The 14,813-nt window shown below is 39.9% G+C and overlaps 1 protein-coding gene across 1 annotated transcript in view; it reads left to right on the top strand.

Annotated features, from left to right (window-relative positions):
• NCKAP1L (NCK associated protein 1 like) overlaps positions 1-14,813 on the top strand; it is a 162,220-nt gene that overhangs the window by 18,481 nt on the left and 128,926 nt on the right. The window contains exons 7-12 of the mRNA XM_018568674.1: positions 2,909-3,046; positions 5,625-5,673; positions 7,319-7,475; positions 10,943-10,999; positions 13,676-13,772; positions 14,403-14,512. Of these exons, the coding sequence (XP_018424176.1) occupies positions 2,909-3,046; positions 5,625-5,673; positions 7,319-7,475; positions 10,943-10,999; positions 13,676-13,772; positions 14,403-14,512 (608 nt within the window). The remainder of the gene's footprint in view (positions 1-2,908; positions 3,047-5,624; positions 5,674-7,318; positions 7,476-10,942; positions 11,000-13,675; positions 13,773-14,402; positions 14,513-14,813) is intronic.

Below are 14,813 nucleotides of genomic sequence, written 5' to 3'. Positions count from 1 at the left end.
TATACCATGTCTAAAGCTCATCAAACACATTATAATCTAACTGTCTTCGTCTATGTAAAATTTCCAATCTCCCTTAGATTAACTAAAAATAGGTAATATGATGACCTACCTAAAATATCCAACCAATTTGTATCCAATCAGACAGGCCCTTGCGCAACATAGCTGCTGGTAGGTCCCATTCACACTTCCGAGTCTCACAAGTTCCTCCTTGAAATTGATGTGATCTGCTGTGGGTGGGAGGCCCTATACAATACAATGAGAGCTGTCACCGCCTGAAGCTGTTTGAAGGCCGTTCTCAGGTAATCACGCATGCTTTGATTACTTGTGTACGACCACAACTGAATGCAGACTTTTTGCAGATAGGCTAGTAGAGCATCTTGATTTAAATGTTGTCTGCAGTGTTTAAACCATGGCTACCTACGATTTTTCAAACCCATTCTGCTGGATGAAAGGTCAAGCCTCGGGCCTGGATTGGATGCTCTTTTACATCCAATGCAGTTTATAGAGTCTTCATAGCAAGCTTTGAAAATCTTTGGAAATAAACTAGCTATTGTATGTGTGAAAAGATAAAACGAAATAGCATTTGATTCTGTCTCTTTGTTGTGCCCTTTCATGTGCTATCAGTCAAATTATTTTGATGTGTACCCAGGAAATAAACCAGCAGCTGTTTGGGTGTGGAGGTGTAAAAAGGATACCTTTTGACTCCAGCAGCCTCTTTTGTTATGTCGTTTCATGTGCTGTCTCTCAGAAGCAGATTTCTTATCTACACAAATATGACAAAGTCAAAAAACATAGCCTGGGCATTTATTGCCTATTTTTTCCCTTTCTTATATATTAAAACTCCTCATGACTTTATACCCAATGACTTCCTCTCTCTATGTTATAAAATTGATTTTCAGTGAGTACACTTTGAACTTTTATTGTATAGTTTGACACAAAGTAATTTTTGATGTTACTTTCTTCAGGGCCCATTCACACCTCTCCTGTCCTGTGCATTGCATTAATTCAGTAAAACGTGTGTTGCCTCAATGCGGCACAGGAATGTAAAACAGAAAAAAGCAGACATGAAACGCAGCACAATGCATGGTAGAGCATTACTATGGTTTTTGTTGCACTTCAGTGCATGTGCAGGTGCATTGAAACCGCATTACCTTTGTAATTACATTTCAAAATAGATGGCACTACATCGCTAATACACATAATGTGCATTAACGTGCATTGCAGTAACGTGCACATCAATGCTTGTGCTTTCATCATTCACTGTATTGCAAAAGTGTGTTTCCACCCTTACTATTTTTCATGGACTATCAAATTAATTGAATGACAACTCACGAAGTTGGAAGATCCCCAAGTGTGAATACAGGTATACAGAAAATCCTTTCCGAAAACAGATGTGGCTTAATTTTTATGCCTCAGTCTTGTTCACATTCTTCCCTTGTCAGTAAAACAAAGTGTTAACAGGAAACAAAGTATGTATAAGCATAGGTGTGTATGTATGTATTAATGGCATACATACACACCTATGAAATCGATGTGTCACTGAAATGGCGTGTGCACCTGGCACTCTCAGTGTCACTTGAATGGTGGATAGGTGAGAGCAAGGTGCACTGTCAGTGTCACTTGAATGGTGGATAGGTGGGAGTCAAGCAAAATGTTAGTGTCATATGATGGTTTTAGAACACACATTGATAAGGTGAAGCAGGTCACATCCACATGCATATATAATTAGATAGGGTAGACTGCACATGTAAGTGTGACTTCCCAGGTGACCTCTCCCACATAAAAAGTCCCCAGGAGATGTGATTCCACTCATTTTTGTGCTGAAATATATATCTATATATATATATATAGCTATATATATATCTATATACATATATCTTCCCTGCTTCTTTATTTCCATCCAGCCATAGAGGTGAATCTGTTCCTCAATGCTGTTTGCATGGCATTCCCTCCACTAGATGGATTAGAGAAGCAAAAGGATTTCCTATGCTGCACGTCTCCATGGCATTCACCCAGCATATAGCTGGGCAGAACGTTTATAAATTGGCTCCTAAATGTCAACACTTGGTGTAGAATAGGAACTGTACCCATATGAGATGCAAGCTCTATGGTTGGTCATAAAAAGTGAAGTTCTTCTGCTTAAAACTGAACTCCAGGAAAGCAAATACTGTCTAAATATATAGGCATGTGTAATGTTAAATGAATCTTGATATGCTTTGTGTATTCCTTTCAGATATGTGCAGTAATCCAGTGTGAAATGTTGCCTCTGTGTAGGAGCTTCCTGTAATAAAGACCAGTCACTGCTGCTCTCTCTCCTTTTGCAGGGTGACTGGTCTTGTGTCAGTCTCCCTTCTGTAGTTTTCTGTAAGCAGCCTGTAGTGGTTGGAGCCTGCTGGATCCCTTCCACAGCTCTGCTCTCTGCACAGTATATGCACAGCACAGTGATGATGCAACTGCTAATGTTAAAACATCTAAACATCACCGCCTGGCCCCAACCCCCTTTGTTTTCTTTGTAAACTGTATTGCAGTTGGGAAATACAGGCTCTAGGACCTATCTCACTCTGTGACTGGACAGTGAAGAAGCAGCAGAAAATTGATGAGGTTATCACTCTGCTCTCTCCTCCTATCAATGTTAGATGGACAGTTGTGATGGGCTCAATGTTGGAGCCGAATGTGAGTTCGACTCGAACCTCAGCAGTTCGTGTGTTCAGCGAACACACGAACTGTCAGGGCGTTCGGCAGGCTATTGGCCCGCCAAGCGCACCGCATGGCACTGTGCATTGTGAGCCCTGACCATTTTCTTTAACGTTTACAAATCTCTTATGCAATGATTACATAATTCTAAATGCTGGAGAATATTTCAGGTTCAGTTCAGTTGACCATTGTGTTTTGCTCCATTACATCCTAGACTGTGACAGATGCTTTGAGGTCCATGCACTTTCTCTTCTGTCGGAGATCACAATCCGCAGAACAATGGAGAGGAGCCCAACTCTTAAGTTTCCTCAGCAATCCTGCCACTATGATTTCTCCCTCCACCTCAGATACGGTAAGGCTGAAAAATGTTATCTGTTACTGAAGCACCAACACGTTGTGCAGCACTGCACAGTCAATGGATAAATATACAGTTATTACAGTTTAGATTTAACATTCAATACATAACTAGGACGTTGAAACAAATTGTTCACAAGAACTTTCCGTTTGAAACCATACCATGCTACTGTATAGGTGTTTGTAGCCTTGTTAGAGTACTTGTAACAAAACTATTGAGAGCTGAATGAAGTACTTATTTTTTTATTTGCACTTAAAATCTATCTTTCAGGGTGAGCTTTTGGGAGATCTAATCCCTTCTTCCTGTTGAAGCAGTACTGATATACAGAGGTTTAACCAACTGCTAAGGCAAATTCTGCAGTTAAAATAATCAGTTAAGAGTTAAAAAAAACAGGGTAATAAAAATGAGCCAGATAAGGAGTAGAGCGTGGGCTATGAAGTTAAGCTGGATATACACTGGTAGATTTTCGTACAAACATGTTTATGAAAAATCTCGTCAGAGCATTCACTAATGCCATCGGAGACTTGTAGAATGTCCTTTGAAATTTTGTTGGATGTTAACGTCTGATCTTCGAATGTATGGAATGATAACCACATTCACTGAATTCTATTAGTGTGAAAAACATTTACTCTGCTCCTTCATTTTTTTTTGTCACCACGGTCGAAACCAGTCATTGATTTAAGCCTATTAACTATTAGAAAATCAAGTTCGAAAACAACATTTTTGTAAAGAAATTCTAACAGTGTATCGCCATAAAAGTATGAGTGGTGTACAAAACTAAGATGAACAACAAGTCCATTATCTTTTGTGTCAAATAGAATTATAATTCTTAGTGGCTCACCTCTGTGACTCTTCCCCATTAATTTCATAGCCCCCTCTTTTCAATTTTTCTAGCTTTCTTTATTCCCCTGCTTCTTTTCAATCTTCCCTAAATTTCATATATTTGTATCTTAAAGTGACAGTAAACACAGGAGTTAAATCTTTAAAATGCATTCAAGTACCCTAACTATTAACAAAAATGCGTCTTATTTGTGTACTGCTCAGGTGTAGATCCTCAAATTATCTCTGAATTGGTGCTGACACTGTCCTTCCTTCCGGGGAGGGGGTGGGAGGGCTACTTTTGTTTCCCATGGCCCCTATGTGTGTTGTAAAGTAGCCACTACTACAACCTCGCTCCCATGATGGACTACAATCTCACGTTTCGTTTACTAAATTGAGATTGTAGTCCATCATAGGAGCAAGCTTGGAGCAGTGGCAATTTTACAACACACACAGGGACCATGGGGAACAAAAGTAAACACCCTTCAGAAGAGAGACAGTGTCAGCACAAATTCAGAGATGATTTGAGGATCTACAGCAGCGGTTCTCAACCTGTGGGTCGAAACTGCGTCGGGGGTCGAATGACGATTTGCCAGGGGTCACCTAAAGACATTCCAACTCTCCCAGACGCTCCAGGAGTCTCCCGCTATTAGATAGCGGGTCCTGGCCGCCCGGCAGAGAAACACTTTCTCCCAGAAAGGTTTACTCTGTTCAATCTTTCCCTGCTCTGGTTTTTTTTTTTCTGACATCGGAGCTGCCGGCCGCCGTCAGTCAGAAAAAAAGTAGAAAAAAAAACAGCATAGGAATGCATAGCTAGATTCCTATTGGCTATTTCACTTTGCAATAGCCAAGAGCAAACCAGCTATTGCACCCGCCCACTGCTGCTGTCAAGCAGCAGAAGGGAACCTGAAGTTCTCCATCAGGTCCCCTTCTAGTGATTGACATCAGCAGAGGACGGGGGCAATAGCCAGCTTGCTATTGGATATTGCAAATTGAAATAGCCATAAGGAATCTAGCTATGCATTCCTATGCTGTTTTGTTTTGTTTTTTCTGACTGACACCGGCCAGCGGCTCCGATGTCAGAAAAAAAACAAAAACAGAGCAGGGAAAGGTTTACTTTGCTGGATCGAGTAAACCTTTCCGGGAGAAAGTGTTTATCTCCCGGGCGGCCGGGACCTGCTATCTAATAGCTATCTAACAGTAACAAAATCACAGAGATGAAGGAGCAACGAAAATAATTTTACTGTTAGGGGTCGTCACAACTTGGGCATTGTTATCAAAGGGTCGCGGCACTAGAAAGGTTGAGAACCGCTGATCTACAGCCAAGTGATACACAAATAAGATACATTTTTGTTAATTTAAGATACATGAATACATTTTAAAGATTATACTTCTGAGTTTAGTGCTGCTTTAATTGCAGAATTTGTATTTTCCTGTGCATCAGTACTGGTCAGACCAAAATAGGTAGATCTCCCAGTAGCCTGTCCTGAAATTTTTTTTGCAAGAGCAAAAAAACAACAACCCTCCCCCCCCCCAAAAAAACCCCCAAACAAACACATACTTAACACCCCCCACCCTTACTCTTTTAATTTTAACGTAGGTTTTTACTTTACAAAAAAATTATTTATATGTTAACATTTTTCTATACAAATGTTATATGTACATGTTATGTATACTGTATGCAATATACAGTTTTAATTATAGGGTGATTGGTGCTTTTGATATTTATTTGATTATTTATTTATGTCTTTTCTAGATGCCCTGTGAATATTTATCATTTGAGACCATGGAAAGATGGATCTTAAGTAAGTTAACTATCAATATTCTTCAAACGATCAGTTAAAGTACACCTGTGCCCAGACTATGGACATTAAATATTTAGATCCCAAAGTGATAATAAAGTCAACAAGTTTTTAAGCTATTTCAAATGCTGGTTAAATCACTTACAATGGTGCTGCTCTTTGATTTTAATATGTTTTAGTTTCCTGTAGAATCAGCTGGTCTCTTGAACACTGGGCCTGATATCCTGTTTTAGGGTGGCTCCTTTCTCTTGCAGGGTCCTATGGAGCCACCCTTGTGTGTGCTAATATGCTGTGTGCGTCTCCACAAACACAGCAAGGCATGCCAATCCACTTTTCCTTGCTTCCCACTCCTCCCTTCTCCCTTATACAAGCAATACTTTGCTGGGCAATGTATATTTGATCTGGATTCATTATTAAAAATGTTTTGAGTGTTTAATACTACTTTAACAAGCAGTAAAATTGCTTTTAACCAAGCAATCCCTGACCTTTATAACTGCCTGTACTGTACAGTTAATTTATTATCAAAGATTCATAAAGATCATGACAAAGACTCTAAAGTCAGGGTCATTTATTTCTAAGAGCTTAGATACTCGAGATTCTGGTGCAATGGAGATTTATGTACCTCTGCTGAGAAATTTGAAGATTCATTTCTGCACAATACCTATAGTGAAAAATAGTTGCATAGACTGTGCACAGATTGACTCATCAGTTTTTTACCTTTTTTATTTTTCATTTTATTAATTAATTTATTTGTTTTAGTTTTTCATAAGTAGAAATTCTTGATATAAAGCACTAAATCTCAATACAGATGAGAGTAACAGTTCGTATGGACTCTAGTGGTTGCACTATAATAAAATGGTAGGAGTTCTGCAATTTCTGGTGTCCCAGTGGCTTAAAGTGGAGGAGAAACTCTCTAGTGACATCTCCTCCTTTCCAATTCTCATCCCTGCCCACGGAGGTTGATTGGCAACATAGTGCCCACCAATGTAATTTCTATTAGGTTGTTAGGTGGTGAACACCTCACATATCACCGATTTTGTGATTCTACAGCAATACTTCCTCTTAGCATACAACTCTTATAAAAGGAAGGACAGCATGATCCTGTGACCTTATGTATGGTATGCTGTATGGTATTTTCACAATTTATTTTATGGGGAGAAAGAGTTTCATGGGAAAAGATGCATAGATGGGGTAGAACAGTGACTCAGTGGTTAGCACTTCTGTCTTACAGCACTAGGGTACTATGATTTACTCCCACACTCAAAAAACATTGATGTGAAAAATTTTAATATCTCTGAATAACCTCTGAAATCCAACACCAAGCCTCTGCTGCTAGCTGGTCAGTCCCTGGAGCCTGGATATGCTTGGCAGAAGTGGCCAATGTGAGCTGTCCAGCAGCTAACATGTACTGGCTGTCTCAGAAAGTCAGCACATCTAAAGGTAGATGACTATCCACAGAGTGTTTGCAATGAAATAAATGCTGCTGTTTGCCAGAATTAGAACAAACTATTATACTAACTAGACTGTGTTATAAGCCAATATTATATAGCAATAATATAGCAAATATACCACACATTGGGTCTGTTTTGGCATATCATTTTATGTTCTGCATTACTGAATGGTAACAGAAAATTCTTCCTTTTCCTAGTTGGATTTCTGCTGTCACACAGTGTACTGAACTCTCAACAGCCCTGCCTGGAGCTGTGGAAACAGGCTCTTCAGGGATCTTACTGCATCACACTGATCCGGGAAGATGTCTTGCTAATACATCGTGTTGCTGAGGACTTCTTTGGCAGCATAAAAGGGTGTGTTAAAGAGCACAGTAAACATCACAGGGATTAAATAGCTTGCTCTCTATTTATCTCCATTGTTGTTCCTCCTTAGTTATACAGCTTGGTTCTACCCCAAGGCTCTCCTCTCTTTACATGATCAGCGGTGTTCTTCTCCCACAGCCTATGAGCTTCAAAACCTTTGGAATTATAATAAGTGACACAAGTGATCTGTTGTGCTAAAGGCAGTTGACTGGAAAGTAGCATGTCAAACCCATTTGAAGTCTTAAATTAACAATTCAGCAAGCTAGACTACCTTCATTTTTCTAGTCTTACCTTCATATTCCTGTTATAGCAGTTGTTCCTTGTGCCCTAAAGTGGACCTTTACCGCCCTTCACTAAAATGACATCAGCATGCAGCTCTGCATGCTGATTTAAAATCATCTTACATTCATTAGTTAAGCAGACATGTTTTTCCTTTACTTACAGATAGAGTTTTTCCACTTCCTGGTCCATTTTGGCACAAATGATGTAATGTGCCCAAGCTTTGCACCTGGGAGAGCTGGCAAATCTCATCTGTAATCATCTCAGGGAAAGGCATTTTTCTCCTCTGAGATGATGTACATGGTCACATATCCTAGTCACATTGCCAGAGTTCCAGGAAGTAAAGGGAGATCTAGTAATCTGCCCTTCGTTAAAATGGCCATTTTAAGAAGAATAGGGAGGAAAAGAGAAATAAGGTATGCAAAAAATTAAAAGCTGCAATTAACTAGAAGTATCTATTTGTAGATTGTCATTACTAAACATTTCGAACTGTGCCTTTGTTATTTTAAAAGATATGAGTAAAGTTCCTCTTTACCAAAACTGTGCACTCCATTAGACATGTGCACTGCCAAAAAATTAGTTTCGTTTCGTTTTAAATTCGGATTTGTGTTATTTCGTTTTTCAGGATTCGGGTGTGAAAGTCAATTCGGATTCGGAATTCGGATTCGGACGAAATTCGGTAGCGTTAGTACGAACGTTCGTTTCGTTTTCTGTTCTTATTCGTTTCTTATTCGTTTCTTATTCGTTTCGTTCGTTTGCAGCAAAAGTGACATTTGAGGGGGAAAAATATTTTTCTCCTTCTCTAATGTCACTTTGCTCCAACGAACGAAACGAATAAGAAACGAATAAGAACAGAAAACGAACGTTCGTGTGAACGCTACCGAATTTCGGAAATGGAAATTCGGATTCGTTTGCATTCGTTATGTCTGTAATTCGGAATTCGGATACATCCGAATGTCCGAATTTACGAAAATTCGTCCGAATTTCGATTCGGAACGAAACGAATCGCACATGTCTACACTCCATTAGGCACCAGGCATTGACCATGTTGCCAAGTGCACTCCATAATATAACAGACCTGGTCAGACACTCTCTTCCTCAGTACTTGTGATGAGCAGTATATTTAAAGTATATATAACCCCTAACAATGAACTTCTCTTATGTACGCTCTTTTAGTCTGTTAAAATACCAATAGAAGCATTGTGTTATATTTCTTTGATAAATGCAAACAAAATTTTATTTATGTCAGGGTTGTCCTCTACACACATCTTATATCAAAGATCCCTCCTATTTCTTATCTTGGGCTACAGAAAGATTAGCCTTTATGTAATAGAGATCTGAGAATGGTATTGGTTGAGTGGTTTAGGAAAGACGACTTGGCAGGGCTGACACCACTCAGCCCACAAAAAGGCTGTGTGTTGTCAGCCCAAAGCAGCGCTTAAGAGCTGAATGTATTTCTGGTCAGATTAACTGGTATTTTTTCCTACTTTCAGTGTCTTTAAAAGAATTAAATGTGGTGGATTGTATTGTATTGTATTGCAGAGATGTACTGCATTTTTATCATTCTGCCTAGGCACATGTTTTCAGGCATTTCCAAGCAAAAATCAGTTAAATACAGTAACATGTAGCAGAACATGACTATAAAGGGTAAAATAGGTGCACAATCTCAGTTGGGCTTTCAGTAACTTGCATAAAGCCTTGGGTCTATATCTAAAAAAAAAAAAACTATGGGCAGAGACTGTACATGGGAGGAAGCACCCCTTCTCACATGTAGTATTTAAACTCTACAATGTCCTCTGTAGGATATCACATGCTTTGAAAAAAACAGTCAGGATCAATAGGTTAAACTATACACAAAGGGAGGAAATCATAATAAATACATTCCCAAAGCAATGCCCTATTTGAATGTAAAATATACTGTAACGCTTGCCATACGTATGTCAATTTTATGGCACATTCAACCATTTTTAACCAGCTTTCAGTTGGTAAAACAATCGGTCAGATTAAAACAACCTACCATCAACAGTTTATATAAACCTGGCCATACACATATAGATTTTCTGCAGATTTTCTATTGTCAGATGGAAAAAGTGCAACGCTAAACTGTGTGGATGGAGGAATCTCCCACTGGGCCAAGCTTCAGTATCTTGCTAGTCGGCCCCGCTGGCTGTCAAATCAAAACACCTGAACAAGGCTAGCATCCAATCAGATTGTTCAGGTATTTTGAGAGCCAGCGGGGCCGACTAGTAAGATACTATAGGTGTATGGCCAGCTTTAGTATATAAAGTATATCTTTCTGGCAGGGGTGGTGGTTGAGTTCATCCATTCAGTTGTTGAGATTGAAAGCTGATTAAAACTTGTTACAGTTGCTGGAAAGTTGCTGTGTGTTTGGATAGCATGAGAACTCGTCCATAGTTTAACACTTGAAACTGCAGGTAAAATGGGGGCCACATAATCCTGAACAACAGAGGGTATACCTTTGTTGTGTGTTTGCTGCAAATCAATTAACAGTCACTTAAAAATATTTTAAAGCAGATTGGTTTTTTAAATTAAAATGCATGCTAAGTAGTGTGTACCACTTGCATATGTCTCTAAAAAGGTCATAGGACTCCCCTTGACAATACTTTTATCATCCTTTCTACTCTATAGGCTAGTGACATCTCTGTTCAGACATTATCTATGGAAAAGATTTACTTCTTGGAATAAGATGCTGCTCCAGAGATGACACTTTCAAGTAAATCCCAGTGCCTACATAGTAGTCTGTATGTTTTGGCAGTGTGTTAAGGTTATCAGATTTTCAAAATGAAATCCAGGGACACCATACTATGTATATTTTTTAAAACTGCAACATTACGTCCCCATTGTTAGACAAACCCCAAAAACCTGGCTCCTATTTTAGCCATTCCCAACATGGCTGCACAGTATGTAATTAAAGCCAGGAGATGATTGCTGTGCATGTGTGACTAGCTGTAGCAGTGTCTGCGATTGTTACTGGTGCCCTCCCTAACATGGCTAGCAGGCAACGCATGATAGTGGAGGACTACACTGCCGGGGACATCTGTTTGCCGGGGACAGACCCCTCACAACGGGATGGATGGCAACCATACTGTGTGTGTACATGTGATGTAACGGCAAACCTTTGCATATTGAACCCTCCATATAATCTTTCTTTACTTTAGGTATGGAAAACGTGTGGCTGATGTGAAGGAATGCAAAGAACATTTCATGACCCACAGGTCAGTAGTTCTATAATGTGTTCTTATTGGTCACTTATTGGTCACTTTTTTCTGGAAACTCATTTGTGTTTCAATTCATGTTCTTACAGGGTAAATACACGGCAGCAAGTCAAATGTCTTTTATATAGGGCCCTTTCACACTAGCCCATCTGCTAAAACAGTGCATTTTAGCAGGCAGGCTAGTGCGTTGTGGCAGCTCTGGCAGTGCACGTGGCATTATTCACTGCCCGAGCTGTCACTGTTTATATTTTCTTCTCTTTTTTTTTACTTTAGCAGAAGTGTACGACATGGCATTTGGCTTTTTTAAATTTATCTATCACAGGTATTTATATAACAACGACAATTTACGTAGTGCTCTACATATAGAACATTATCATCAGTCGGTGCCCTCAAGGAGCTAACAATCTAATGTCCCTATTACACATGCATTCAGGGCCAATTAAGACAAAAGCCAATTAACCTTCCAGCATGTCTTTGGAGTACCTTTAAGGTGCCCATACACTTTACAACCCTCGCAAGACTTTTGTCTTGCGAGGGTTGTAAAGTAATTAAAAAAACGTACGATCTGCCCATCTTGGACAGGCAGATCGTACCTGCGATCATCGCAAGGCTTCCAATGACTGCAATGCTGAACGGGCAGTGTGCGCGTGCGCACACCGGCCCGTTTGGCAGTGATCTCTCGATCGTGTTAAAAACCAGCCGAAAATCGTACGATTCACAGCTGGTTTTCCAACTTGCTCGATACAAAAGTCGTGCGACCGTACATTAGAAACGGTTGCACGCCTTCCATACACTGTACGATTCTCGTACAATCGTGGGATTTCCCGCAATTCTCATACGAGAATCGTGCTGTGTATGGGCACCTTTACACTGTGACAATAAAGTAAACCTGAGCAATTGTTGTGAATTGCAGTGCGTCATTATATTACTATTTTATTACATAAAACTATATGTTTCTACACAAGGATAATGATGAGGTATAAGATGTGGCACTTTATAGAAAATACATTCCTTTGTTTATATCAGCCAGAAAATTATTTCTAATTGTTTCTCTATGGGTGTGTGCATTTTGCATAATGATATGTGCCTTTTTTAATAAGCTCATTAGTTTTCTATTTTATTGAGATATGTGGGTCTAGGTTAAAGATGACTTAGAGGGGAACTTTACCCAGCAGGTTAATGTCTTTATCATGCCATTGCTAACTAAGGCTTGTATCCCACTAGTGGGGAAAATAGATTATCACATGCCCAGACTCTAGAACAGTGTATTATTGTACAGTGTGGAACAGCTGTATCCAATTCTGCATACCTGGCTTTATATTATAAAGTTCTTATAATATAAAGCCAGGTATGCAGAATTGGATATAGCTGTGCCACACTACAGAGTGTTCATGTTCTTCATAATATTAAGAAACTGACCTAAAATCATGATTTTGTATTGCTTTAGAAAAAATGTTACCTGTCCCTTTAAGAAAAAGTATCGGTAATTGGTATCGGCGAGTACTTGGAAAAAAGTATCGGTACTCGTACTCTGCCTTAAAAAAGTGGTATCAATGCATCCCTACTGAAAACCATTATTTTGAAACTCCAGGAATTGTTTTATTAAACCTTGCAGTAGGTCTACCCCTGCACTGCAAGGGTTAACAGCTCGTTTGTGTCTAGGTAAAAAAAAAAAGTTATACTCACCCGATGCTCTGAGCTGGCTTCTTCTTACACCTGTCCCTGGAGCCTCTCTCCCCCTCCTCTGCAGCGGTCAGTGTTCCCTAAAATCATAACATCTATACACTGTGAGGATGCCGAAGAAGATTCTTCTAAGAGCTTTGGAGGAGTATTTCTTTGTAATTTTTGAACTTAGACAAAAACAAGCACTTAATCCTTGCAGTACGGGGGTTGCTCCACTGCAAGGGTTAAGAAAAAGTTTTCCTGGAGTTCTTCTTTAGGGCATGCCAACTGTTAAGGTGTCCTGTGTGCTTTTTTCAGCTCTCAACCAAACTGTTATGCTTTCAGATGGCTGGTGTCATAGCTGATCACATGTGTAGCACCACGGCAACTCTAATCCAAATAGAGGCTCAGATGACATCTTCATTGGCTGTAAAGGTTAAGAAGTTGTAGTTTTGCTTTAAGTCAGCTTCCACCAACTTTATAAAATAAGATTTAAAAGGACAGCTATACTTCTAAGTAGCCTAAGCCTCCCGTTGCCCCTCCCCCCCCACACTTGTACAAACTTCAGATCAGTAGGTGCCCTGCTGTGGGATTCATGGCCAATGCTCGTCCAAGTGGTGCTTGTGTCCACTTGTGAGCTGGCAGGGCCCACTCGGTACTGCGTGGACTGTTCTCCATAATAGAAAGACCTTCTTGTAAGAGGACCGGAGGACAGCCCAGTCGGTTTATGCCACGGCTGGGCCATTTGCTAAGGCATAAACAAGGACGTATGCTTGGTATTGGGAAGAAAGGGACGATGGGGGGGATGGCTGTTAGGCTTAAGTTACTTAAAAATAAGTCATTGAGATGTAATTCTTCAGGTGCTGAAGATGGTGAATGCTGAAGATGTTGAAGGTCTTAATTGAAAATATGCTGTGAAACACCAAATATTCTAATGAATGTTTTATTTATGCACCCTCTAATCTTTGGCCAATACTACTTATGTGACTTAAATTTTTTTTTCAACCTCTACAGTGGACAGTTTCACCGTGGCAGACGTGCATTCCTCAGGTCAGCGGTGAAGGAGTTGGAGATCATTTTAGCAGACCAGCCAGGACTGCTGGGTCCAAAGGTAAGAGATTGTAGAATAGAGGTTTTCAGAAGTGTTCTCTGGCTTCACCAACAGTGCATATTTTCTGCATCTCCTCATAACAGCCCAAGGAAATCTGGATATTTGGACTAAAGACTGATTTTTCCTCCTGTGTCTCTGAGAGGAAATCCACTATGGTTGATGAGTCCTGAGGACAGGGTTGATATAATAATATATTAAGAGTAAAAAAGTGAGAAAGGAGCAGATAGGCCCAATAAAGGAAGGATTTTTCTCAAAGGCTTTTGATAGGGTACCACACAAACGCTTGCTACACAAGCTGAGAGCTATGGGCATAGATGAGGTGGTGTGTACGTGGATAGAGAACTGGCTACTGGAACAGGTCCAGAGGGTATCTATAAATGAGAAAGAGAAAGATTTTCCTTGAGCTGGAAAAAGTCCAGCGGAGGGCAACCAAACTAATTAGGGGTATGGAGGACCAGAGCTATGAGACGAGGCTACTAAATTTAAACATGTTCACATTGGAGGTGAGGAGATTAAGGGGGGATATGATTTCCATGTACAAGATGTTCAATGGTGGCAGCAACATTAGCGATAAACTGTTTAAAATTAACTTTGCCATTTATACTGAACTGATGCCTCAATTTGTTTTAGGCTCTTTTTGCTTTTATGGCTTTATCCTTTTGCCGTGATGAGATTAACTGGCTGGTACGGCACGCTGAGAACATCACTAAAACTAAGACTCCAGAAGACTACATGGATGTGTAAGAAAAACATGTAACCTTTAACTACAGTACAATTTTCCTGAAGCTGAATATGTAGTGGGATAGTAGAGGTTCACAAACTTCAGATGAATGCATACTGAGCACTAAAAGGGCTCATGTACACGAGCTTTAGACTCAGGCAAGTCAGATACAGTATACTTTCCAGTGCTTCCGAGCTGCTTTGAGGTGCCTTTGAGTTGCTTTAAAAGCTAAGTTCAGGTTTCTGACCATGTTTCATGTTCACTTATATTTAGGGTGTAACATGAAACATGGTTAGATCGCAAACCCCCCACCTCTCTCC

This window comes from Nanorana parkeri, unplaced genomic scaffold (genome assembly GCF_000935625.1).
Source record: "Nanorana parkeri isolate BGI_ZX_2015 unplaced genomic scaffold, ASM93562v1 scaffold33, whole genome shotgun sequence".
Lineage (NCBI taxonomy): Eukaryota > Metazoa > Chordata > Amphibia > Anura > Dicroglossidae > Nanorana > Nanorana parkeri.
The sequence above is the reverse complement of the archived record's forward strand: the minus strand, read 5'-3'. Positions and strand labels throughout refer to the sequence as shown.